Here is a 26,474-nt window from a genome sequence, read left to right on the forward strand (position 1 = left end):
TGGAAGGATCACCCACAGTCCAGTTACAGATTTGGCTAATGAAGGTGTGAATGTTGTGCACTGGGAGGAGGATATTGATGTAGCTGGCGCTGAGGAGGATGTTGATGATTATGATGCAGACAGATACCAAATTGCATTTCTCAATTTCTATTTATATTCTAGATTATATAACGGCTGAAAAGTTTTCTGTTTTACTCCTAGTGGAGAGGGGATCTGATGCAGACAGATACCAAACTGCCTTTGTCCATTTCTTTGTATATTTGAATTGCTAGTTCTACAGTCTATGCAGGCTGCTTTATTTATATTCAACTACAAGTGTAGGGCGGGGGGGGGGGCATAGATAGCCACCAAAGTAACGTGGTCCATTTAATTTCACTTTCTAGCTCCACAGTCTGTGCAGCCTGCTTTTTTTTATCTTCAAAGTATTTATATTTACAAGCCTTGCAATCTAAATTAACTAGAGGTAGTGACGTGGTAGAACTCCAAAAGGCAGTTTGGAAGCCCCTGTACAAACTGGCTCTATTTTACCTGAGTTGTCCCCCCTCCAGTGTGTACTCGGAAAGAGTTTTTAGTGCAGCGGGGAACCTGGTCAGTGAGCGGCGAAGGAGGTTGCTTCCTCACAACGTTGAAAAAATGATGTTTATAAAAATGAATAATCAATTCCTCAATGAAGTACAGCACTGCCCTCCAGATACTACAGAGGGACCTGTGGTTGTGGAGTCCAGCGGGGACGAATTGATAATGTGTGATGAGGAGGAAGTACACACTGTAGGGGGAGAGGAATCAGAGGTTGAGGATGAGGACGACATCTTGCCTCAGTAGAGCCTGTTTAGTCTGTACAGGGAGAGATGAATAGCTTTTTTGGTGTGGGGGCCCAAACAAACCAATCATTTCAGTCAAAGTTGTTTGGTAGGCCCTGTCGCTGAAATGATTGGTTTGTTAAAGTGTGCATGTCCTATTTCAACAGCAGACCTCTCAACTGCAGCTCATCCCTCCTCTGCGGGGATAATGTCTCCTGTGCTCTGACACGTCACTCTGTGTACTCTCAGCCTCAGGATCTGACACTACAGCTACCATGCCTCTTGTAGCAGCCCTCACTCCAGGGCCTCTTCCATGTGCAGTGTCCCCCTCTCTCTTGGGTTCACTATAGTGGCATGGAGTTCTCCCCCTCATCCAGGGCACACATTCCTTGCCCTGGCTCAGTCACCACGCTCAGACTTCCAGGCAATGCTGGGGGAGCCTGGGAGCTTCCACCCCAGGTCCCCAGCTACAACTCTCCTCTCCTGTGTCTTCTCTCTCTTTCTGACACTTGAAAGATCGTGCCTTTAAATGAAAAAGTCAGTCTTGATTGCACGACTATGTGCAAGTGCAACAGGGACATTTTTTTGGGTTTACAAAGTCAAACAGTAACACTACGACCCTGTCTGTCTGGGGTCTGTCAATGACGAATTGTCTGGAGCATGTTTTGAGGAGGTATTGTGGCCCCGGTATCAAATTGGGTACCGGGGCCACCCCACTATGCAGTCCAGATACTTGTTTGGTGGAATTCCGACACGTGGAGGGTTTTTTAATTATATTGTGGCCTCGGTACCAAATTGTGTACCGGGGCCACCACACTACGCAGTCAAGATACTTGTTTGGTGCAATTCAGACCAGTTGAGGGTTTTATTATTATATTGTGTGGACCACTCTATCTATACCACACTACAACTCTATACCACTCTATTTCCTACTTTAATTCTATTTAATTCTATTTCCTACTTTAATTCTATTACTAATTAATTACCATAAAGAGGAACCAAAAAAACCAATTTTACCAAAAGTATAATATGACTTAGACTTACAAACACTACACTTGAAAGATCGTGCCTTTAAATGAAAAAGTAAGTCTTCATTGCACGACTATGTGCAACAGGGACAGTTTTTTTCTTTACAAAGTCAACTAATAACACTTGGACCCTGTCTGTCTTTAACATACTTAATGGGATCTCAATGACGAATTGTCTGTAGCATGTTTGGAGGAGGTATTGTGGCCCCGGTATCAAGTTGGGTACCGGGGCCACCCCACTACGCAGTCCAGATACTTGTTTGGTGGAATTCTGACACGTGGAGGGTGTATTTATTTTATTGTGGCCCCGGTATCAAGTTGGGTACCGGGGCCACCCCACTACGCAGTCCAGATACTTGTTTGGTGGAATTCTGACACGTGGAGGGTGTATTTATTTTATTGTGGCCCCGGTATCAAGTTGGGTACCGGGGCCACCCCACTACGCAGTCCAGATACTTGTTTGGTGGAATTCTGACACGTGGAGGGTGTATTTATTTTATTGTGGCCCCGGTATCAAGTTGGGTACCGGGGCCACCCCACTACGCAGTCCAGATACTTGTTTGGTGGAATTCTGACACGTGGAGGGTGTATTTATTTTATTGTGGCCCCGGTACCAAATTGTGTACCGGGGCCACCACACTACGCAGTCAAGATAGATAGATGCGTATCATAGATAAAGTACATTCAGTGGTGTGGGGCAAATTGAAAAATATTCAAAATGCACTGACATTATCAAAAACAAGAGGTTGTCACACGCTAAAACTCCAACATGTATATGATGGAGAGGATGGAGGAGCAGCCGTATGTGTAGTGTAATGCAGACCTGTTGAAGGTTTTTTATATATTTTATTGTGGTGCCCAGTGCCCACTCCTCTACGCAGTCCAGGTACATTTATTGGTGCGAATCAAACAAGTTGATGGTTTTCTTATTATATATATTGTGGTGACCCACTCCTCTACGCAGTCCAGGTACATTTATTGGTGCGATTCATAAAAGTTCAGGGTTTTTAAGATATTGTGGTGACCCACTCCTCTACGCAGTCCAGGTACATTTATTGGTGCGATTCATAAAAGTTCAGGGTTTTTAATATATTGTGGTGACCCACTCCTCTACGCAGTCCAGGTACAATTATTGGTGCGAATCATAAAAGTTCAGGGTTTTTAATATATATTGTGGTGACCCACTCCTCTACGCAGTCCAGAAAGATACCTTGTTGCAACGTTTTGGACTAATAACTATATTGTGAGGTGTTCAGAATACACTGTAAATTAGTGGAAATGCTTGTTATTGAATGTTATTGAGGTTAATAATAGCCTAGGAGTGAAAATAAGCCCAAAAACTTGATTTTTAAACTTTTTATGTTTTTTTCAAAAAAAATCCGAATCCAATACCTTAAATCCGAACCGAGACCTTTCGTCAAGTGTTTTGCGAGACAAATCCGAACCTCAAAAATAACGAAAATCCGGATCCAAAACACAAAACACGAGACCTCAAAAGTCGCCGGTGCACATCCCTAATGTTATGTGATGCGTCCGAAGGTAAAAAAATAGGAAATACTGCATTGGAGGAGGGGGGAGCCTAACAGCGGTTGGACTGAGCGGCCCGGGGGGGGGGGCTGCCCCCCGGCCCAGCCCACCCCTGGGTCTGGATAGTGTGAGAAGACCACCAATCGATACCTGTTGCAACTCCCCTAGGGAGGCAGTTCCCAAGGTGGGATTATGGCGTGATAAAAGAGTCTACCCTGGGAGCTGGACACGTATTTGACTGACTTTGGCCAAGAGGTGATGCTCTGCCAGAGATGCGCTGTGGAACATATCTCACTGGATTTATTTGAACTGATTTCCTCATTTGTTGGACCTGCTATTATTAAGGGGGGCCTGCTGTACATATCTCACTGGATTTATTTGAACCGATTTCCTCACTTGTTGGACCTGCTATGGTTAAGGGGGCCATGCTGTATTTAATCCTGTTCTGCAGAATAAATCATCCTTTTATTTTTTCTTTTAATACCGTGACTGAGTGATTTGGGAACCACATATCTTCACAAGGAGGGAGGGCTATATATAGAAGATCTCAATCAAAAACAGAGATACATAATTTTCCCGGAAATTATGGTATGACTTGTTTTCAGATCTCAATTTGGCAGGAGAAAATGGTTTGGTTTTACTCGGAAACTCCAAGATTCATACCTGTCGAATCTCTCCGAACAGCTCATCTCTAAATTTATCAATATGAATCTTATGTCTGAAAAGCAATTGCCATAGTTATAGCTTTGCTCAGTCTTGCACTCAATTTACACTGAATGTAAGTGCAAAGATGGTGTGAAACATTATTGTAGGCAGCAAATTGTGCATCATCCTTATTAAATAATTGGAATAATAAAATAGTAATAATATAAGGATATTGAAAAATAACCAAATACATTGAAGTAATTATGACACACTAACTTATGGGTAGCAAAAACTTCAATAATCTAATATATTAAAGTTATATGTAATATTATTGTCATATATGTACATCACATTAATCAGACCTGCCATCTTCTAGGAGGAGGCAATAGTGAGTCCTCTGTATATGTCTGGAATCCCTCCACCATGCCACAAACCAAATGTTATTGAATTTAAACTGTTTTTCGCATGGCAGCAATATGACATGGTGGGAACCGTCGTAAACTGAAGACTAACTAGTGCCGGCCCTCCAAACATAAAAAGACTTGCAGGATGGATACGTTCTGTATACCCATTACTAGAGACTGTATATACAACCAGGGCCTAATTAAGGGTTCTGTCCACCCTAAGGTAAATACACCCGTAGCGCCCCCCACCCCACCCCAATGTATAGACATATAGGAATACTCCTGAATGTAAATATTCAAGAGTATTCTCCAGAATTTAAATTTAGACACATTGAGCCGTTCTCTCTTACCAGTTCTTGCTCTTCTCTTTTGATTGCTCTTGCAGCTATGTTGTCTTCTAGCTGAAGTTGGGGTCCTGTTTTGAAAATGCAAAAATTGTATTATAATGCAAAATGTTAACAAAACCTGAATTATCCCTGAGCTCATTAGTTCAAAGAAAACTCTCCATTATGACAGATAAAACTACCCTATTGTACACTATATATAAGCAATATCTGAACATTTGTGATCAGTCAAATATAAACCTCTACCAGCCCCATCTCACTAGTATTTAGTATTCTAGTGATCACAGAGAGCATCCATGTAACCGCCATACAATAAAAAAGATCATGCCCCCCCAAAGCTGCTCTATTTTTAAATACCTGTTCAGCCATTTTCATTACCCCCCTGCAGTCATTTTCCTTACCACCCTGCAGTCATTTTCCTTACCACCACCACTGCAGCCATTTTTCTTACCCCCTCATACAGTCATTGCCCCCCATGCAGCCATTTCCCCACTACAGGCATTTTCCTTACCTCCCACCCTGCATCCATCCCGCCCACAGTCATTTTCCTCACTTCTCCCCTGCAGCTATTTTTCTCACCTCATTCTCTGCAGCCATACGGCCCCCTCCACACAGCCATTCTCCTTATCTTCCCCCTTGTAGCTATATTCCTCACCAAACCCTTCCCCTGCAGCTTTTTTCCTCACATTCCCCCTTCAGCCATTGCCCCCCCCCTTGAAGCAAACTTTCTTACCTCCCACCATGTATCCCCCCCTGCAGCCATTGCCCCACCCTTTGCAGCCATTTTCCTCCCCCCCACATCTATTTTCCTCACCTTCCCTTCACCCTGTAGCTATTTTCCTCACCTCCTCCCCAACAGCCATACACAACCACACCGCCACCCCGGCCCCCACCCCACTCCACTCAATTACCTCATCACAGCAATCTTTCTTCTATATGACAGGCAGCCTGCAGGAAATCCGCTAGCCTGTCAGTCTGGGGGCAGAGAGTGTTTCATGAGATGTGGAAATTTTTGCGAGACCTGATTAAAAACTCCATGGCTGCAGTGACAGGCAGGTAATAGCATCACATTTGCTATCATGTCTGCATTGACAGTGGGGGCCGCCCCCTTTAGACCAGGGGTGGCCCCAATAATGTCAGACAGCCATGGAACACATAATTATTTTTTTTTTTTTTTAAAGTGGAGATGTTGCCTATAGCAACCAATCAGATTATTGTTATCATTTATTTAGTACATTCTACAAAATAAAAACTAGAATCTGGTTGCTATAGGCAACATCTCTACTTTTCAAACCCACTGGTAACTCGCAGCTTATTACATTCACCCCTTAGTGTTTATTTTCCATATTTAGGAAATGATGTGAAGTGGTATGTGTGCCTGTTTGTGTATTTTGCATGACATCGTTCTGTGCTTGAAAAGTGGGCCATACAAATGCCTGTGCAGACATGCGCGATTCTGGCAATTATGAGAGCCTGCGTCTAGAGAGACGGAACAGGGGAGGGAGCAGAGATTTTAAACTAGGCGTGTACAGTAAAGGCGTGTTTATGCAAATGCAGCTTATACAGACCTGCAGGAATACGCATATACACCTGTTAGGAGATATCTTATGCACCTGCTATAGAGCAGGTGCAAATACTTGATGAAAATGACTTCTCCTAAACCAAGTGCATATTCTGCTAATGCTTACTAGTACCATATGTAGAGCTGTACATGTGTACAGCTCTACATATGGGCAGAAATTCGCTAATTTTTCGCTAAATTTTATTGTGCTCTTTTTTTTATAAGAGTAATTTAGTCCCATTTTGCAACCAACAGTCCGTTAGCCCCTAAAATTAGTCTACAAAAGTGAACATATCTTTTAAATTGGTGGTGTCATGCTGCTGCTGCGCACATTTTCCCTGCGTGAATAAAGTTCTTTGCATTTCTGGTCTTTATTTGTTGTTCTAATTTCCCTATTTCAAAAAAAGTTTTGTTTTTTTTGTAAAAATAAGTATTTGTAAATATTTTATTAAAAAACTATTAAAATTTATATCTGCAGGTTTTTTATGCATTTTTCCTAAGGTATTTATAAAGTGCTTTAAAATAGAACAAATTAATTTTGTGTGTACTTGATTGCTATAAAAGAAGTAGTGAAAACCAAACTAGGACCGCGCTCCTGTCAAATGGCTGCTGTTCTTTTCTAAAATGAATGCACACTTTCCCAATACAATAATAATCAAAGGGATTATAGAATTTCTAGCGCTATTTGTGTTGTGAACATAAACAACCCATTAAATAGTGAATAATTGAATACTTATATAAAAATGAACAAAGTCCTCATGATCTTCAATCAACAATAATGGTGATCTAATTATTGCTGAGTAACCAATAAAAAAAATGACTTCTTGGGCATAATGAAATACCGGTGGATTCCAACCAAATTGAAAAGATGTTAAGAATGACACATGACTTTGTGGTTCTCAGGATATTCTCAGCCAACGCATTTCAACCTTTTAGTTTAGGATGATCCTTGAAAAAGATCTAAACTAAAAGGTTGAAATGTGTTGGATGAGAAGTCCTGAAGACTTCAGAAGGCATAAAGCTATACTACCACCAAGGTTGATGTACTATCTGGAGGATGCAAATTTGTGAATATCCTGGGAACCACAAAGTCATGTATCATGCTTAACATCTTTTCAATATGGTAGGAATCCACCTGTATTTCATTATGCCCAAGAAGTCTTTTTTACTATTGTTTTTATGTTTGGTTTTATCTTTCGTGTAGTAAAACATTTAAATGATATCACACTAGATATTGTTTTATTTTTTATGTTTCACATCAAAACCGATATGAATGCAACAGCATATTAATGAGGAAGGAACTGCTAAAGATTTTGCATACAACGCTTTTATTCTTCTCTAAACGTTTGTAAGTACAACTTGAATGAGTGAGAGGTGGTGAAGGCAGAAGATCACAGCAGCACTGAATCCATCCTACATATTTATATACGGCACTTAGCACATTTGTGTTTGTGGGCAGCACGGTGGCTAAGTGGCTAGCACTTCTGCCTTACAGCGCTGGGGTCATGAGTTCAATTCCCGACCATGGCCTCATCTGTGTGGAGTTTGTATATTCCCCATGTGTTTGCGTGGGTTTCCTCCGGGTGCTCCGGTTTCCTCCCACACTCCAAAAAAACATACTAGTAGGTTAATTGGCTGCTATCAAAATTGACCCTAGTCTCTGTGTCTGTGTGTGTATGTTAGGGAATTTAGACTGTAAGCCCCAATAGGGCAGGGGCTGATGTGAATAAGTTCTTTGTGCAGCGCAATGGGTTGTCTATATTTATAACACAAGTAATGCTAGAAATTCTATTATTCCTTTGATTACTTTTTGTGAACTTGACATCAATGTGTTAAAATTAAAAGTAGTAAAATAAAAAAAAGTAAAACAAATTGCAGCATTTATAAAAGTGCTTGAAAATGCACAAGAAAATGTGCTATTTTGTTTTAGTAAAATTTCCACAGCGTATGTGTAAAACTAGCGTAGGATGCATTTTCCTGATGGTACGCAGTAGGAGTGTGTCTGTTTGTTCTGTCATATTGTGCACACTGTTAAAGTTGCTGTTTCTGTCTTTGTCAGATCTGGCTGGAGATGTCCCTAAATTGGAAAATCTGAGTGCAGCAATCCAAGCACATGTCATTCCAGACTTTCCATTAATAAATAACAGCAAACTCTGAGATCAGCACAGGAATATTCCTTCAGGATACCTATTAATTAGATGAGGGCCTTGTTCCTGGGAGAAACAATAGCAGAATGGTGCTTTGTTGTCACAATAAGAGACCCTTGTGTTGGAATAAAAGCACCACTGTTGATAAAAAAATGTGACTCTGTGATTGTGTGAGTTGTGTCCCTTGGGCTGTGTCACAGAGGAGTCTGCTGGGAGCACTCGCGCTGCTGTTATTGCTGTGACAGTAACACGCTCTGCAGAGGATACACTGCCTGTAATGTGTAAGTGCCAAACATAGAACATCATTAATTGTGCAAGAGTCTTATATAACAACTAGGAGGGAGTGGAGAGTTTCTACTTCTAAAGAAACTGTGCTTGAGAATTAATTCTACACTGGCTCCTAAATGGTCTTTAATAACAAAACAAAACAGTACTACTACAATTGAGCAACACTAAAAATAGATGATGACATCATTTGTTGTAAATTGAGGTAAGTACAAAATGTGAGTTTTTTTATATTCTGAGTTAGTCTATTCTAAGGAAAGCAATGAAGGTTCATTCACACAGGCATATACAATGTAATAAATACAACAATTTCGGTGCAGACACCAGCATCTTAGCTCTTTCACAGGAGTACATATGTTCAGAATTAACATGTTTTGGTATAATACTGATAAAGCATGTCCCTAATATCTTATATTTTCAGTATTTTGGTATAAAGTGACTTTACATAACCTCTGTTTCATTTTCACAATAAACTTATGTTTCCTGTTTTAAAGAACTATTACAAAAATGTTTCCGTCAGGGCATCATTGTTTGAAAATAAAACCTCCATTTGAGCAATACATTTACCCTCACTTAATAAAGTATAGTTTCTTCATTTCATGTTGAACAACAGTCATTGCGTAAAATGATGGACCCAAGTACAACTTTCAGCCTGGAGAGCAAACCAAACTCCCAGCCACAGATGTCGCACTCTAAAGAGAGTGGTTTTAGACTAGCCGGGAACACAATGTGTATCTGTCAAACTTTACAGTTCTTAAATAATAGTGAGTGGTCAATTTAAAGCCTGGTTAGCACATAGAGCAGGTTGTCAGATATAAAAGGGACAAAACACAAGCAAATCATTATACAGGAAAAAGGTTCCTGAATGCAAAACAATCCAGTATACCAAGTATAATAATTTGGGTACATGTGCCAGGCCTAGCTGGTTTATAAAGGCAAACAGTACAACAAAGATACATAGTGCTTATATAGTCCTTGTGTGCTGCAGTACAACATATTTGCTAGGAGTTCCTGTTAGCAGCAGAACTGCAAGATGTCAGCAAATCCCAAATTTTACAAAAGCTGAAGGGGGGCTGCTCTGCCATTATTAGGTCCAGTTTTCTAACCATTGGTCCCTTACACTCTCTTTCTCGTAGAGATGCTCACTGACCCACGTGTTTTGGTTTTGGTTTTGGATCTGGATTAGCGTTGTGTTTTGGTTTTGATTTCGCCAAACCGCCCTTGCGTGTTTTGGTTTTAGTTTTGTTTTGCCATTTAGTTTAAAAATCAATGTTTTTGGGCATAAAATAACCGAACTTAGTGCACCACCTGTTTCTTGGATAAGTAAGGGAATTCTAAAGCTAATAAATTAGGAAGAAAACAGTTTAATCCCTGGTAGGCCGTCTTTAATTCTGCACACAAACCTGATTGTCTTCCTCTCCATCTTAGCCTATTGGCAATGCAGCCATCGTCTTTGGGTTAAATATCTAAAAGAAATGGAGAAATGCAGTTTGGCTTCTGTCTCTATAGCCCCCCCCCCCCCCTCCACTTGTAGTTGAATAGAAAAGAAGCAGCCTGCATAGACTGAACAATATAAAAAATAAATGGACCAAGGTAGTTTGGTGGCTGTCTATGACCCCCCCCCCCCCCCTCTTCCCCCACCCCGACCCTCCACTTGTAGTTGAATAGAAAGACAGCAGCCTGCATAGACTGAACAATATAAAAAATAAATGGATCAAGGTAGTTTGGTGGCTGTCTATGACATTATCCTCTAATGCCTTACTGTTTTCTTGCAGCTCGGCTTTCCTGCGTAACAGTAGCTGCGCACCACTTTTAGACTCCAAATTACTTGGTCTTGCTTGCTCACGAGTGACCTTACAAGAAGAAGGCTCAGTAATATTTTTAGATCTGGCAGTAATAGAGAAAGGCGAAAGCCTCATTCTTTCTTTGCCACTCCGTGTGTAGAATGGCATGTTGGCAATTTTTTTTTATCGGCAGTAAACTTTTCCTCAGTTCACTTCTTTTTCGCTTCAACTCGCTACATTTTTTTTTGCTGTGTGTTTTTTTCCCTGATTTAAAAAGACTATGTACTTTTACATTGGCTTTACCAGATGACGTACTGGGAACACTACCATCAGGACTGGTGCCAGCACCTGCTTGCTGATTCTGCTCATATGTAGACTGCTTTGAATCCATTTTAATGAGCCCAAAGCACCTGTAGTGCAAAGTATTGTATTAGATAGATACTGCTGAGAAATATGACTTTTTGTGACAGCCAGAAAAATTTGTGTAAAACACTGGGGAATATTGAACATCCCAAAGCACTTGTAGTGCAAAATATTGTATTAGATAGATACTGCTGACAAATATGACTTTTTGTGAAAGCCAGAAAAATTAGTTTAAAACACTGGGGAATATTGAACACCCCAAAGCACTTGTACTGCAAAAAATTGTATAGATACTGCTGACAAATATCACTTTAGACAGCCAGAAAAATTATTGTTTCACACTGGGGAATATGGGACACCCCAAAGCACTTGTAGTGCAAACAAATTTTAGAAATACTGCTGACAAATATCACTTTTGACAGCTAGAAAAATTACTGTAAAACACTGGGGAATATGGGACACCCCAAAAGCACTTGTAGTGCAAAATATTGTTTAAGATACTGCTGACAAATATGACTTTTGACAGCTAGAAAAATTACTGTAAAACACTGGGGAATATGGGACACCCCAAAAGCACTTGTAGTGCAAAATATTGTTTAAGATACTGCTGACAAATATGACTTTTGACAGCTAGAAAAATTATTGTAAAACACTGGGGAATATGGGACACCCCAAAAGCACTTAGAGTGCCAAAAATGGAAAAAAAAAGCCTCCTCTATCCTCCTCTCTTACTGCTCTAACAATTGCTAATACAATTAGTATTAATATTAGAATTGTATAGAATAGAATAGAAACAATAATGTGTCCAATTGCTCTGTCCCTGCGCTAATATAGCCTGTGACCTAACCCTGCTCTCTCCCTCTGTCAAATGGCGATGGATTGCTGTGCAGGTAGGTATTTATGCTTTTCAAATCTCGCGAGAACCGAGCTCAGAAATACGAATACGTCACAATGACGTTTTGCCTCGATTTTGATTCCGAATGGGTGGGAGAGTACCGAGCCTGCTCGGTACTCGGATAGGCGAAATTCGAATGGATTCGGTTCTCGGGGAACCGAGCCTGCCCATCTCTCCTTTCTCATTTGATTGTTAGATCAAAACCAAAGTCAGACTAATCAGAATTCAGTACTTCTTCAACATTTCAAGTGTCAGCATTGTATCTGTCAGATGTATTCAAACTTACCAGCGACATGGCAAATGGTTGGGTTTCCAGTGGGATTTTATAATATTTAGCACCACATAGAGCCTTTATAATGTCCTTTTCATTTGAGACACAACCTAACATTAGTACCTGATGCTGCTACAAAGGGGCTGATGCTGAGCAAACTATTTATAAATTATTCTTAAAAAAAATTGCAATTATTGTACCCATCTAAGTCGTACACATCACAAGATGTGCAGTATATTTACCTGGTTTATGACAAGTCATCCTCATCAGGACTTTTCTCCAAAAGTTTCACACCTGAAGACTTTTTTCCTTTTGTAACAAGGCTTTACCTGCTGGGTAACTGAAGTCCAATGGCTGATCAGATAAACAGCGAGTAGTCAGACGCTTGGTCGGTACATAATTGGGTAGTCACAGATGCAAGGAAGTGTGGCAAGTAGCAAGAGCAGAGCCCAGCAGAGAGAGTTGTCAATTAACCTCACATGGTCAAATCTGGTGAATGCCTAGAGCTATCCACCAATTAAAGTGCTGGGAGCTGTCTTGTGGATATGACTGCTTCTTGGCATAGCTAAGCATCCTCTCCAGTGCACTGAGCCTAAGGGGTATATTTACTAAACTGCGGATTTGAAAAAGTGGAGATGTTGCCTATGGCAAGTAATCAGATTCTAGCTATAATTTTGTAGAATGTACTAAATAAATGATAACTCTGATTGGTTGCTATAGGCAAAATCTCCACTTTTTCAAACCTGCAGGTTAGTAAATATATCCCTAAGACAGTAAAAGGATTAGTTGCCTGGACCAGCCAGTTAGTCACTGTGTTTACTAATTAGAGCTCTTATATTTCCACAACCCAACAACCCTTAGGGCCTGTACACATGGGTATTTATTTTATTTGTCCTCTGTTCTATTTTTAACAGCTGAACATAACAGGGACAGAAACTCACATAGAGATCATTGATGTTTATGGAGATATGTTGGCAAAGTGCACACAGACATCTTAAGGTGGGTGACAGAAAAATGATGGAGGAAAATAAAACAAGCTCTGCTTTCCCTCATCCCAGTCCTGTCATCTACCCACATGCACATAGCCTTACAGTGATGCGCTCTTTTTAATGCTGATAAAGCCATTGTTCATGCAGTCACAGATGTGTCTTTCAGTGTGTGTGTGTGTGTGTGTGTGTGTGTGTGTGTGTGTGTGTGTAATTGCAGCTCTACACTTCAAAGTCAGCATGTGGGTGCTCAATTCCGCAGGATGGGAACAGCAACATACAAATATGATGAAAATATTTATCCATTAAAAGGTTGACAACATAGTTTCAGTCTCCTTTGAGACCTTTGTGAAGGAAGCACACAACAGAGCCCATTTTATACCCCTTTACTCAAGCAATACCTTATTGAATTAGTATTGGTAAACAGCCACTACAAAATGCATATAAAACCTATTATAATATTCATATAAGACAAATAAATCGCAAATTTTATAGACCATGTATGTGGTTGATCCTGAGTTAGGCATATGCCAGTTTATTTATTGTAAAATACGCCTTACCAGTGCATGCCCACAAAAGTAGTCATATGCTTACTTGTGAATGAGGATTTGTCTGCATATCTTGATGCCTGGAAAGGCGGAACAGGGTAGGGAAGGGCCTGTCTCACATAGGCCAATTACATTAAGGCCATGTTCGTGTAGTTCTGAGTGAAGCAGACCCATACGGAGATGCAGATACACCTGTCTGTAGTCGTGTCAGTTGTGGGTGTCTACAGGACATTGCAAATTCACACGGATGATGATGACCATAGCCAGCACTAGCTAACCGCTTCTGATTGGCTGATTGCAGATTCAGCTGAAAGTACTTTATTTATTGACAGTGCCTGTATGATATTGTTGACCTATTTCTGTATTCATATTTTTATATATGAGAAGGAGATTATACCAACTGTATTATAGAGGAGGGGGGGTTATTAAAAAAAATAAAAAATTGTGAATGTATTTTTTACTATCAAAACAATTGTTAAAAATCTTTTCTGTGGTCATGCTCTGGTTGGGTTTAAGTGCATCTAATGTACACCTGACATAAACCTGGTAAATAAGTTACTGGTGCAGAGCTGAATAATTCTTGATACGTGTCCAACCAAGCAAATGAGGATAAATATGCTATTTTTGCATGTGTCTTTTCAGAGCTTTTGTGTCGAACTCAGTATAAGCCTCTAAAAGTTAATCATTCCCTCCAATTAGAGACATTCGCTAAATAACATAGTGATGTCATATTCTTGAACAAAAGGAAATATTTACCTAAAACCAATCATTATATATCAAATGCAGTTTAATTCTCTGAGAAAAAGCATTTAATTCAACTGACAAGATTCATGTGTAATAACTGCACAAGCTGTTGGATGAATCTAGGAAACTAGAGTTTGTGATCATCACAGACTGTCTAAAAATAAAGATCATGTGTAGGATTTGTCAAGAAGGAAGCGTCATATACATAAAATTAGCAAATCTCAGAGTCTCAAATACTGCTAACTACTGATCTATATCACATCGCTAGAAACATTTAATGGGCCTCTACAAGGAACAGCTGCCCCAGCGATCAATGTAAAAAAACAAAACCACTGCGGAAATATTCAAGAGTAAAAAACAACACACAACAAGCATAACAATTGAGGCAAAAAAAAATAAAAGTGTAAAGATAACCTGTAAGGGAGCGAATTCCATCAGGGATAGATGTGCCCAAAAGTAGGCGTGTAAATTACATCAAGGGAGACACCAGTAAAAGTATAATTAGTAAGCTAAAGCATACAATATGATACAGAACAAGAGAGCGCAATAAGCTGAAATGTCAGTCCACCAAAGTCCAAGGTCAGCTAATATAGCAATATATAAATTGAAGTAAATATCACTCAAGCCTAACTGTACAATGTTCAATATACAGAATGAGATCAAATAGTTTCAGCAACTCATAAAAGCATGTCTTATTATCACTAGAAAACTTTATGAGAGAGACAAAAGAATAACGATGAACCATACAAAGCAGAAGAAAGCTCATATGCATTGCAAAGCAGACATGAAAACATTTATCAAACATGTATCAATACTTATTATCAAGAAACAATTATGTACCTGTATGTGTCCACATCACAAAAAGAACTAATTGGATTCATAATGAAAAACATAAATAAATAATACATAATACATCCCATAGATTGTAAGCTTGCGAGCAGGACCCTCTTACCTCTCTGTCTGTATGTATTACCTAGTATTGTTTTATTGCTGTTTGTTCCCAATTGTAAAGCGCTACGGAATCTGCGCTACGGATCATCTTCATCAACATAAATGTTGATGAAGATGATCTTCAAGATATTACATAATAATGAGCCAAAAGAAACATATAAGTAACTTTAAACATATGTACCCTGAAGTTTTATGTTAATGTCCTCTCAGAGTGAAAAACAGTATCTTATAGGTTTGAAAGGATCCTGGAAATAAATTTATTGGTATATGGAATCAGGGAGCACATGATACATAAAATATTACACGCTCACAGAGTATATTAAGAGGAAAAAACGTGCATCTTTAAATTAATGAAATGTGTACAAGTGAATAAAATCATTTGAGACGGCAGCAAATGGCAATTGAGACCAATGTGTATGTGCAAACAAAGGAAAAATATCCAGCGCTCAAAAACAAATATATAAATGAATATGTGTCAAAGGTGCTGCATGCTTTAGAAAATGGAGATTCAGGGAAGGTTTCAAATGTGACACCATGAATATATATTTTTGTTTCCCTGGCTAGAGACTCACCTACAGGAGATGCCTTGGCGCTGACAGGTGAGCTTATTTCCCAATATAGCTATATTGTTCACAAAAATCTCCTTTCTGTATATGCTGACACATAGTGATTTATACATTGTTTTGTTTTTGAGCGTTGGACCTCATTCTCCTTTTGTTTGCACACAAGTATATTAAGAGCTACACTAAATCTTAATAGTATAAGATTTGATGTGAGTCAAAACATGATTATAAAGCATGTTATAATGCCTCCATGGTTTTAAGAGCATTTTCTCTCCATGTATTTTTTCATTTCAGTATTCTAACATATATAGTCAAAGCACACACAACACAACAATTGTTCAACATATTGAATTTGTTACATACCATATGGAAATAGGTACAGGGCAAAAAGTAGACCAGCCATTAAAGGCGAATATAAAGATCTTGGGATGTAATCATATAATACATTTTGTAACCAATTTGGAGTAGTACATTGTTGGTTCATTCTATTGTTTATCATTCCTGGATCTTGATAAATCAATTATTGACACAGACCTATTTAACTCCATTACATCAGACAAGGCTGGCAGCAGTAGGAAGAGTCTTTCCTCACGCCAAAGCAGTGCAGGGTCCCTCTGAGCATGCGTGAGCTGACTTGATGTCTCGCACATGCACATTGAAAGGCTTGAGGGTAAGTGTATCAAGCTGAGAGTTTCCGGTGGGTTTTAAAAGTGGAGATGTTGCCAATAGCAACCAATCAGATTGTAGGTATCATTAATTTAGTACATTCTATAAAATGATAGCTAGGATCTAATAGTTTGTTATAGGCAACACCACTTTCAAACCCGGCGGAAACTCTCAAGTTGATATATTTCCCCTTGGGCTTCTAGTTTCAGATTAGTAGCAAAACTTTAAATAAAAATTATGTAAAATGAAAAAAAGTTTTATTTTAATAATAATGCATTTTGGGGGTACTGACCACCGACTATCTCCATCCTGACAACACGATGGCGATAGGAGGACAGGTACAAGTCCAAACGCTGACCTTTCTTACATAGACTTCGCATGGCAAAGGCTATTGCCGGCAATAATCCCTCTTTGATAAGCCCTAAATCCGGACTTGCTCACAGATTGATAAATAGAACCCTAGATGTCATATATGAACACTTTGTTCCCATCTTATAAGCACCCCCGAAAAAACGTATGAAAATCATTGATTCCCAAAAAAGTATTAGTTAAAAAAACAAAAAAGTCCCAGTTGGATATTAATGCCGTTTGCAAGGAGTGTTTGTATGAAAAAGATTCAATAAAATAAATGCTTATATTGAGCCCAAAAATAAGAGGAGGAATCTCGCACACAAGTTGATTGACCTAGGGTTAAAGAGGATTTATCTGGTATCACAGCTGCTAGGGATCTACAATGGGGTCCAGACCTTATTATGTGGAAAGAAAGGGGTAGATCTAGCGCTATATGAATTGCGTAATATTAAAGGTTCACAGTAATTGTGATAATATGGGTGTGTTGTTCACATTTAAATACGTAGAACATAAGTGAAATACAATCATCAATATACGAACAAAAAGAAATCCAATGCCCCTCAGTGTCTAGAAACTGTCCTGTAATAGAATGAATGTCCGCCTCTATGTCCCAAGGATACTATAAACATAAGTCACTGTAGGTGGATTTCTTTGTAAATATTGTATCAAAAATATGACTAACAAAAAAATTATGAATTGTGTACAGTACCTAAATTTGTGGACCTCTGGTTATGTTCTTGCAGTAGTGGTTTACTGAAAATCCTGTTTCTCAGATGATGTGGAATGCTTTGTGAAGTAACAATGGAGTGTTTCATACAAGCGTGTGAGAAAATAAGAAAAAGAGGGAAGTGATGATATATATATATATATATATATATATATATTTATTTTGAAAGACTAGTAAGATAAAAATAAACATTATTGTAAATATTAACTCAAACCTATAAGCCAAAAACGTTGTTAATAAAAAGTCCCAAAAGTAGTTGTGCTGTACTTGAACTGGTGGAATGTCAAAGGTCAAAGTTCCTATAGTGCAAAGAATTCCTATGAGTGGCAGCGTTTATTTGCTCACTCCGTGTGTGTTCCATACTTGGAACGAATAGGTGATCTTCCGGTTGGAGGGGATACATGGTCCCAATGCATTTTGTCATTTCCTTAAGCGTGACTTCTTCAGGGGAAATTGGTCATGTATGCACCTTCGTAATGAATGTCTTACTTGAATAGGTAGCAGTAGCGGTGATTGTACTACCACATTGCTAGGCAACGGGCGCCACTACACAATTAGTGGGAGGCCAATGGTTGTAAAGAATGATATCCATGTGAAACATATATTAAAAGCAAATGCCATACCGTCTAGTAATTACAATGTACAGTCATGGCCAAAAGGTTTGAGAATTACACAAATATTATTTTTCACAAAGTCTGCTGTCTGAGTTTTTATGATGGCAATTTGCATATACTCCTGAATGTTATGAAGAGTGATCAGATGAATTGCAATTCATTTCAAAGTCCCTCTTTGCCATGACAATGAACTTTATCCCAAAAACAAGATTTCCACTACATTTCAGCCCTGCCACAAAGGGACCAGCTGACATCAGGTCACTGATTCTCTCGTTAACACAAGTGAGAGTGTTGACGAGGACAAGGCTGAAGATCACTTTGTCATGCTGATTGTGTTAGAATAACAGACTGGAAGCTTTAAAGTAGAGTGGTGCTTGAAATCATTGTTCTTCCCCTGTTAACCATGGTTATCACCAAGGAAACATATGCAATCATCATTGCTTTGCACAAAAAAGGACTTCACAGGCAAGGATATTGCTGCTAGTAAGATTGCACCTAAATCAACCATTTATCAGATCATCAAGAACTTCAAGAAGTGAGGTTCAATAGTTGTGAAGAAGGCATCAGGGCACCAAAGAACGTCCAGCAAGCGCAAGGAAGTTGATTCAGCTGCGGGATCGGGGCACCACCAATGCAGAGCTTGCTTAGACACGGCAGCAGGCATATGTAAGTGCATCTACACGCACAGTGAGGAAAAAACTTTTGGAGGATGGCTTGGTGTCAAGAAGGCCAGCAAAGAAGCCACTTCTCTCCAGGAAAACATCAGGGACATACTGACATTCTGCAAAAGGTACAGGGATTGGAATGCTGACTGGGGTAAAATTATTTTCTCTGATGAATCCCCTTTCAGAATGTTCGGGGCATCTGGGAAAACGCTTGTCTGGAGAAGGAAAGGTGAGCGCTACCATCAGCCCTGTGTCATGCCAACAGAAAAGCATCCTGAGACCATTCATGTGTGGGGTTACTTCTCAGCCAAGGGAGTGTGCTCACTGACAATTTTGCCTAAGAACACAGTCATGAATAAAGAATAGCACCAAAACATCCTCCAAGAGCCACTTCTCCCAACCATTCAAGAACAGTTTGGTAACGAACAAATGCCTTTTCCAGCATTATGGAGCACCTTCCCATAAGGCAAAAGTAATAACTAAGTGGCTTGGGGATTAAAACATCGACATTTTGGGTTCATGGCCAGGAAACTCCCCTGACCTTAATCCCATTAAAAACTTGTGGTCAAATATCAGGAGGAGGGTGGACAAACAAAAACCACAAATTCTGACAAACTCCAAGCATTGATTGGGCAAAAATGGTTGGCCATTTGTCACTATGTGACCCAGAAGTTGATTGACAGCATGCCAGGGCGAATTGCAGAGGTCTTCAGAAAGAAGGGTCAACATTGCAAATATTGACTGTTTGCATAAACTTAATGTAATTATAATTACAAGCCTTTGAAACTTATGAAATGCTTGTAATTTTACTTCAGTATACCATAGCCACATCTGACAAAAAGGTCTAAAAATACTGAAGCAGCAAACTTTGTGAAAACCAATACTTGTGTCATTCTCAAAACTTTTGGCCATAACTGTAATGTGGCAGTGAAATCTAATAAAAAAACAAAAAAGGACGATAAGAAGTATGGGCAGCATGGTGGCTAAGTGGTTAGCACTTCTGCCTTACAGCACTGGGGTCATGAGTTCAATTCCCGTCCATAGCCTTACAGCGCTGTACAGAGAACTCATTCTCATCAGTCCCTGCCCCATTGGAGCTTACAGTCTAAATTCCCTAACATACACACACAGACAGAAACACAGACTAGGGTCAATTTTGATAGCAGCCAATTGACCTATTAGTATGTTTTGTATGTTCTCCCCGCAAACACGGGGAGAACATACAAACTCCACAGAGATAAACATATGCTATGATCAATCAATAAACTCATGAAAAGAAATGAGATTAAAAGACCATGGGGTAAATGTATTAACATGCGGGTTCTTCAACACCCGCGAGTTCAGCGTCTTCGGCGATTAAATTTAAAGCGGCGCTGCATTGTAAAGGGAAGTTTCCCTTTACAATGCAGCGCCACTTTAAATTTAATCGCCAAAGACGCTGAACTCACGGGTGTTGAAGAACCCGCATGTTAAAACATTTACCCCCATGATCAATAGATATTGATGATAGCAATTCTCGATTAACAACCCAAATGTACTTTTTTCACAATTACTGTGAACCTTTAACACTATGCAATTCATATAGTGCTGGATCTACCCTTTCTTTCTATATTAAACCAAAGGCTGTGCCAAAGAAGCAGAGATGATCAGTCTTCCAGGAGGGAGTGTGGTATTTTTATGTATTTTGGGGGAAATTTCTAGTTAATAATTTGTTATTGTTAGTGTCCAGCTACCTGTTATCCAACCCAAGATTGAACAACTTGTTTAGGCTTAAAAGCAAAGGTAGGCTCAAAATCTAGTGGGCTTTAAGTTACCTTAAACTCTCACTGCATTAGTATGAGTATTCATTGCTGACCATAGCCCCTCCCTTATCAGCTGGCTGTATAACGATTTTATTATCACTGGCCAAATCTTTAAATGCCTGTCGCTCAGCCAGGGTGCAATTATATCTAAAACATCAGGCAGCCACTAGTATGGAAAATGATTCATTGAAACATTAGTATTAACTGGATAAAAGGTTCTTGGAACCCTAAATATAAGTTTTGTTTGGGTTCTATGATACCTCAATTTTTCAGTATGTTCCTTGTGGGGAATTTGTTCCTCTATGGAATTTAAATAAAGTATATGACCTTAGAAGGTGGTTTCTGTACCCAGAAATTTAAGGCCTCATCTTAATCCTCTGCCTCAGCCTTTTTTCCTTACTTGTGTCTTCTATCACCAAAAGCAACAAGACCTTGTTCAAAATAGCACACCAATTTGTGCCAAATTCACAGCTGGTAAGACTGATATTTGGTTACTTTTTAACCCTAAATCCCCTAGGGATCACTTTAGTTATAATACTCCAAGAAAGTTACTGAATGAAACTGCAAATCAATTTCTCTCTTTTTAAGATAAAGTAAATAATTAAAGTTATTTTTTCGCACCAGAATTGTCTTGCAGCATTTCGCATTTGCAGTGAACGCCACTGTCCGCCAAATCGGTTGCCAAATAATAGCAGCCAGCATATTTTCATTTGTGCTTCCGGCGTCAAGTCAGTTGCTATTCATTACGGCCCTCTGCATCAGTGCAGTTTATTAGGCTGAGCTTCCCCAGCAAATAAAAACTAATTTCTGTCTATCATCTGGTGATAGTTCAGACTTTATTAGTGTGCTCTGAATACTCTGTTTGAATTGACCTGTTGTTGTGACCTGGATCATTATTTGACTTTACTGCTTTTCTCTTGCCATTGACCACTGCTTGTTTTTTGGATTGGCTATTGACCTTTTCCTGCCCTGAGCTCGGTTTGGTTATTGGATTTTGCTCTGAACTCCACCAGCCCTGACCTCAGCCTGTATTACCGGTATTCCCATTGAACGTAGCTAGCCTGGGCCTCAGCTTGTTTATAGTATCTGATATTGATCTGTGCCCACTCTGATTTTTGGCATGTGTGTGACTGTATCTTGCTGCTTTCGCTTACTATCTATTACCGCTTTTTGTGTCCCATTCACTTAACTTAGCAAAATTATATTTAATAAGCTCCTACTACTACAAGTTAAGACCTGGGGCAACTGAATACTCTGGAACATATCGCATTTCTTGGAAAGGGCTTCTATGGGGAAAGTCCTCATAAGAGGTTATAAGGATTTACTATCTCATCCGCTATTGCCATAAGAGTATAATCCTATTTGCCTTTCTTTTGAAAAGAATAACATTTCAGCTTGCATTAAATTGGCTGCAGCAAGCTCAGCAAACACTTCCATACCAAATAAATCTATTCATAAGAGTATAAATCAGTCATTGTAGTAATTACGATTAAAGATACCCTAAAAAGAGATTTAATGCAGATTTTTTAAACAAAAAATCCATAGCTGATGTTTTCCTGGAGAAAAGTGGCTTCTTTGCTGGCCTTCTTGACACCAGGCCATCCTCCAAAAGTGTTCGCCTCACTGTGCATGCAGATGCCTGCTGCCATTCCTGAGCAAGCTCTGCACTAGTGGTGCCCCGATCCCGCAGCTGAATCAACATTAGGAGATTGTCCTGGTGCTTGCTGGACGTTCTTGTGCGCCCTGAAGCCTTCTTCACAACTATTGAACCTCTCTTCTTGAAGTTCTTGATGATCCGATAAATGGTTGATTTAGGGACAATCTTACTAGCAGCAATATCCTTGCCTGTGAAGCCCTTTTTGTGCAAAGTAATAATGACTACACGTGTTTCCTTGCAGATAACCATTGTTAACAGGGGAAGAACAATGATTTCAAGCACCACCCTCCTTTTAAAGCTTCCAGTCTGTTATTCTAACTCAATCAGCATGACAGAGTGATCTCAAGCGTAGTCCTCGTCAACACTCTCATCTGTGTTAATGAGAGAATCACTGACCTGATGTCCGCTGGTCCTTTTGTGGCAGGGTTGAAATGCAGTGGAAATGTTGTTTTTGGGATAAAGTTTCATGGCAAAGAGGGACTTTGATATTAATTGCAATTCATCTGATCTCTCTTAATGACATTCTGAAGTATATGCAAATTGGCATCATAAAAACTGAGGCAGCAGACTTTGTGAAAAATAATATTTGTTTCATTCTCAAAACTTTTGGCTATGACTATACAGTCAGTAAACATCCACTTGAAATTCCTCTTACCTTAAGTCCAATTCCAATCTCCTTCTCTTATATTTCCCTCGCTGAGTCTCTGTTTTGCGCTCCTCCGTGCTGTGCTCGCAGTGACATCACGCCCGACATTCACTGCGAGTATGGCACGGAAGAGGGGACCAGGGAGAGAGCTGGATCGTCACCTGACCACCTGATCTGAACGGTCAGGTGACCGCAAAAGGTAAGTTTCTTTTTTTTTTTTTTTTACAGCAGACCTGCTAGGGCCCCCTTTCCCCCTGGGCCCTCGGGCACCTGCCCATCATGCCCAGTCGGGAAGACGGCCCTGGTCTTACCAGCATCTGAGTACCCGTGAGTGTAACAAGCTCTATGGGAAAGGTGGCTGGTATGGGTGGAGACCTCTACACCCTGTTCTGCAAGCTTATGATAATCAGCCATTAGCTGTAACAGTTGGGTACTAAGCTTCCTTTGTCCATTGACTATAGGTGATTAACATTTGTTCCACACGCATCAGTCTTTAGTCTTCTCTGTGCGTTGACCCTGTATATTCTACAGGGCATTCATGCAGCAGTAGCCAGTTGCAATAATAGAAACAGGTTTTAAGAAGTATTAACAGTTCTCTTTTGATATAAACCAATATACTCCAGCATACATGACCATCTATCCAAAATGACTGACGCGTATCATCGTCTTAAGGTGATTTCCTCAAAATCACGTATGTTCCACCTCCTTTGCATGCGCAAAGTGATTTGGCATACTATACCCTCAAAATCACTAGATACATACTTTGATGAATCTGGCCCTAAAGCTGGATCCAACAGTAACATTTGTTAATTCTTTCTAATAATATTTATAGTCCTATTTAACTCAGTATTGTGTTTAGACATAAATACGTTGTTTCTTTTCAGAAGTTCTGTCACATTTCCTATTATTTACAGGATCTGTCCTAGTCAAAAATGTTTCCCTATATAATGTGGAAGTCTCACTATATGTATGCTTTTTGTAGAAGATCATCTGGGTTATTTATTTCTTTGAAGGTCATAAGTAATTATAAGGCCTGTTCTTCAAATTTTGCCTTTGTAGAGCAGTTTTTTCTAATGCAATATTATTGCCTCCTGTGTACACTTCTCAGTCAACTTTTTAGATGATAGGTGGAGAACTCTAAAAAATTATTTGCTTCTACTTTTTTTTTACATGTTGAAGTTTGCACAATATTGTCAACAACTTGTAGCGTCAGGAAGTTAATATGTGAAGAATACTAAGTGCTTGTGAATTTGAGATTAAAGGAATTTTGTTCAAGAAAAAAAAATGAAGGTGTTTATCTAGTTCTAGTTTCTGGCTCTATGCAGCTGGTAATAGCAGGTACAAAACTAGTTCCTGGCTGTGGGCAGTTGGTAATTGCAGTTAAAGTATTAGTTCCATACATAATTAATAGAACAAAAGGATACTGTTCTCCTATATCTTGATAAAACGTAACTTCAAGACGGTGCTATACACCAAACTTAGGGCTTTTGTCCTACTTTTCCTTACAGAACACTTCTCGATCCAAAATATTCATAGGTCTTGCTGTGTATACTACATGTTTGAGATCTCATTGCAGATTTCACTTCAAGTCGTTGGATGATTTCAAAATCCATAATGATTTGTTTCTGTAAGTAAAGCTTGTTTCATTTTGAAGTATATTTTGGTTTGTTGTCGTACTGAACCACTTTTCAACTTAAATTTTGAGATTTTTGGATGTGTTAGTTGGAACCATTCTTCCTTCTATACTAACAATATCTTTAGCACCACTGGATGCTACACAACCCCAAAGCATAACAAATCCATCCCAATGCTTAATGGGTCTTCTTTCCATTAAGTGGTTCACTTGTGACTTTGTGGCTGTGGCCAAAAATTTAATGTTTGATTGGTCAGTCTACTGCACTTTGTTTCAAAACATTTTTTACTTATCTAAGTGTTGTTTTACATATTTCAGATGTTAACTTTTTATTTTGAGGTTGTAGGGAAATTTTCCTTCTGACAACCTTCCCATGTAGCTTATTTTTGTGTAAGCGATGCTATACTGTGGATCTGTGAACCAATACTCTGTTGTCAGCTTAACCATTCTGCAAGTCCTTGGCAGTCATATGTGAGTTCTTATTTGCTTAACTGACTAGTTTGTTACCAAATATTTTCCTGGGTCTTTTTTACTGATGATTCTAACAGTGAAATTTCCAGCTTAGAGGATTTAATACCATTTTACCTTTCCACTTCTTTGTATTAATCATCTATTTGTATTTTCAAGCCCCTAGTCAGCTGCTTCGAGGAGTCCATGGTTGTTGAGAGCCCACAAGAATCTGAGGTGAGACACGTAAGAGTATTTATTAATCCCTGGAATTGTCTTTGTCTTGATTCATTTTTTAAAAGTATTAAATCCCCTTGAAGGGGAGCCCAAACTTTCGAACATGTCACATTTGCTTTTTTTTCAATGTTTCATTCAGAAAATAAATAATGTGCATTAAATATGCAGAAATATGTAATTTTTAAGTTCTCTACCTGTAGCAAGTTGTGTTAACTTCTTTTCACTTAGGAATTCAGTGAAAAACGCAATTTGACCAAAGGTGCCCAAACTTTTACTGCACTGTTATTTTGTTAATAGAAAATGACCAAGTCAAGAATGAACCAAACCTGCATATGTAGCAAAGATGCCTATTTTCCACAGCTCTTCCGCACAGGTGAGGTCCCGGGAAGTCTGCAGGAGAAAGCTGCATACGGAGTTAATTCCCACAAAGTATTTCCTATAACACACAAACACACAGGTGCACCATATGGGTGTTATTGAATTGTAGTCTTTGATTGGTTTGCAGTGTTTGGGTGGGGGTTAAAAGACTGTTTTCTTCACTTTATGTTTGTGACTGATGCTGAACTAGTTGGCCAGTTATGAGAGAGCTGGGGTATGTTTACTTAGCATTAGGGTCACCAGGAAGTGTAAGCAAAGGGTATTGCTTACTGGTGTCATCCTGACAAGAAGTGTTGCTCTTTATTGTGATGCAAACAATAAATGTACGTTTGATTTACAACAAGAAGTTGTCGGTGTACTGATGTCTGCAGGGTGATCGTGTCACAAGTGAGGTGCTCTTGCTACAACTTTCATAGAGGCTTCCATGATATCACTTTCAGATGGCAAAGGAGGTAGTCGTGAAGTGAATCCAAAACTTGAACATTCTCGTTGTTCTCCATGCCACCGTCTGCACATGTCAAGCCACATCCCAATGATTTTCATCACTTGGGACTTCAACAGGGGCGTAGCTTGAAGTTTAACAGAAAACCTAGCAATAGAAAAAAAAAGAAAGAGGTAACATTATACAATTGATTAACATATATAATTGTAGCAATGTTACTTAGAGCCTGATACAGTAAAGTAAAATTATTAATATATAATACATCATACACTCTTAAATGCATAGATGATCTTTTGGCACAAATTATAAATATCATAAACATCTGCGATTGGCAGTACACATACTATTTTAGAGTTTAGTAGT

General features: G+C 39.2%; 1 protein-coding gene across 1 annotated transcript in view; it reads left to right on the forward strand.

Annotated features, from left to right (window-relative positions):
• The window catches only part of LOC142138700 (platelet-activating factor acetylhydrolase 2, cytoplasmic-like), a 50,639-nt gene extending 42,032 nt beyond the window's left edge, over positions 1–8,607 (forward strand). Inside the window, exon 8 of the mRNA XM_075195551.1 lies at positions 8,369–8,607. Coding sequence (XP_075051652.1) covers positions 8,369–8,466 — 98 coding nt within the window. The 3' untranslated portion in view covers positions 8,467–8,607. The remainder of the gene's footprint in view (positions 1–8,368) is intronic.
• Positions 8,608–26,474: the final 17,867 nt, after the last annotated feature.

The sequence above is a fragment of the Mixophyes fleayi genome, chromosome 2 (assembly GCF_038048845.1).
Source record: "Mixophyes fleayi isolate aMixFle1 chromosome 2, aMixFle1.hap1, whole genome shotgun sequence".
In the NCBI taxonomy this organism is placed as follows: Eukaryota; Metazoa; Chordata; class Amphibia; order Anura; family Limnodynastidae; genus Mixophyes; species Mixophyes fleayi.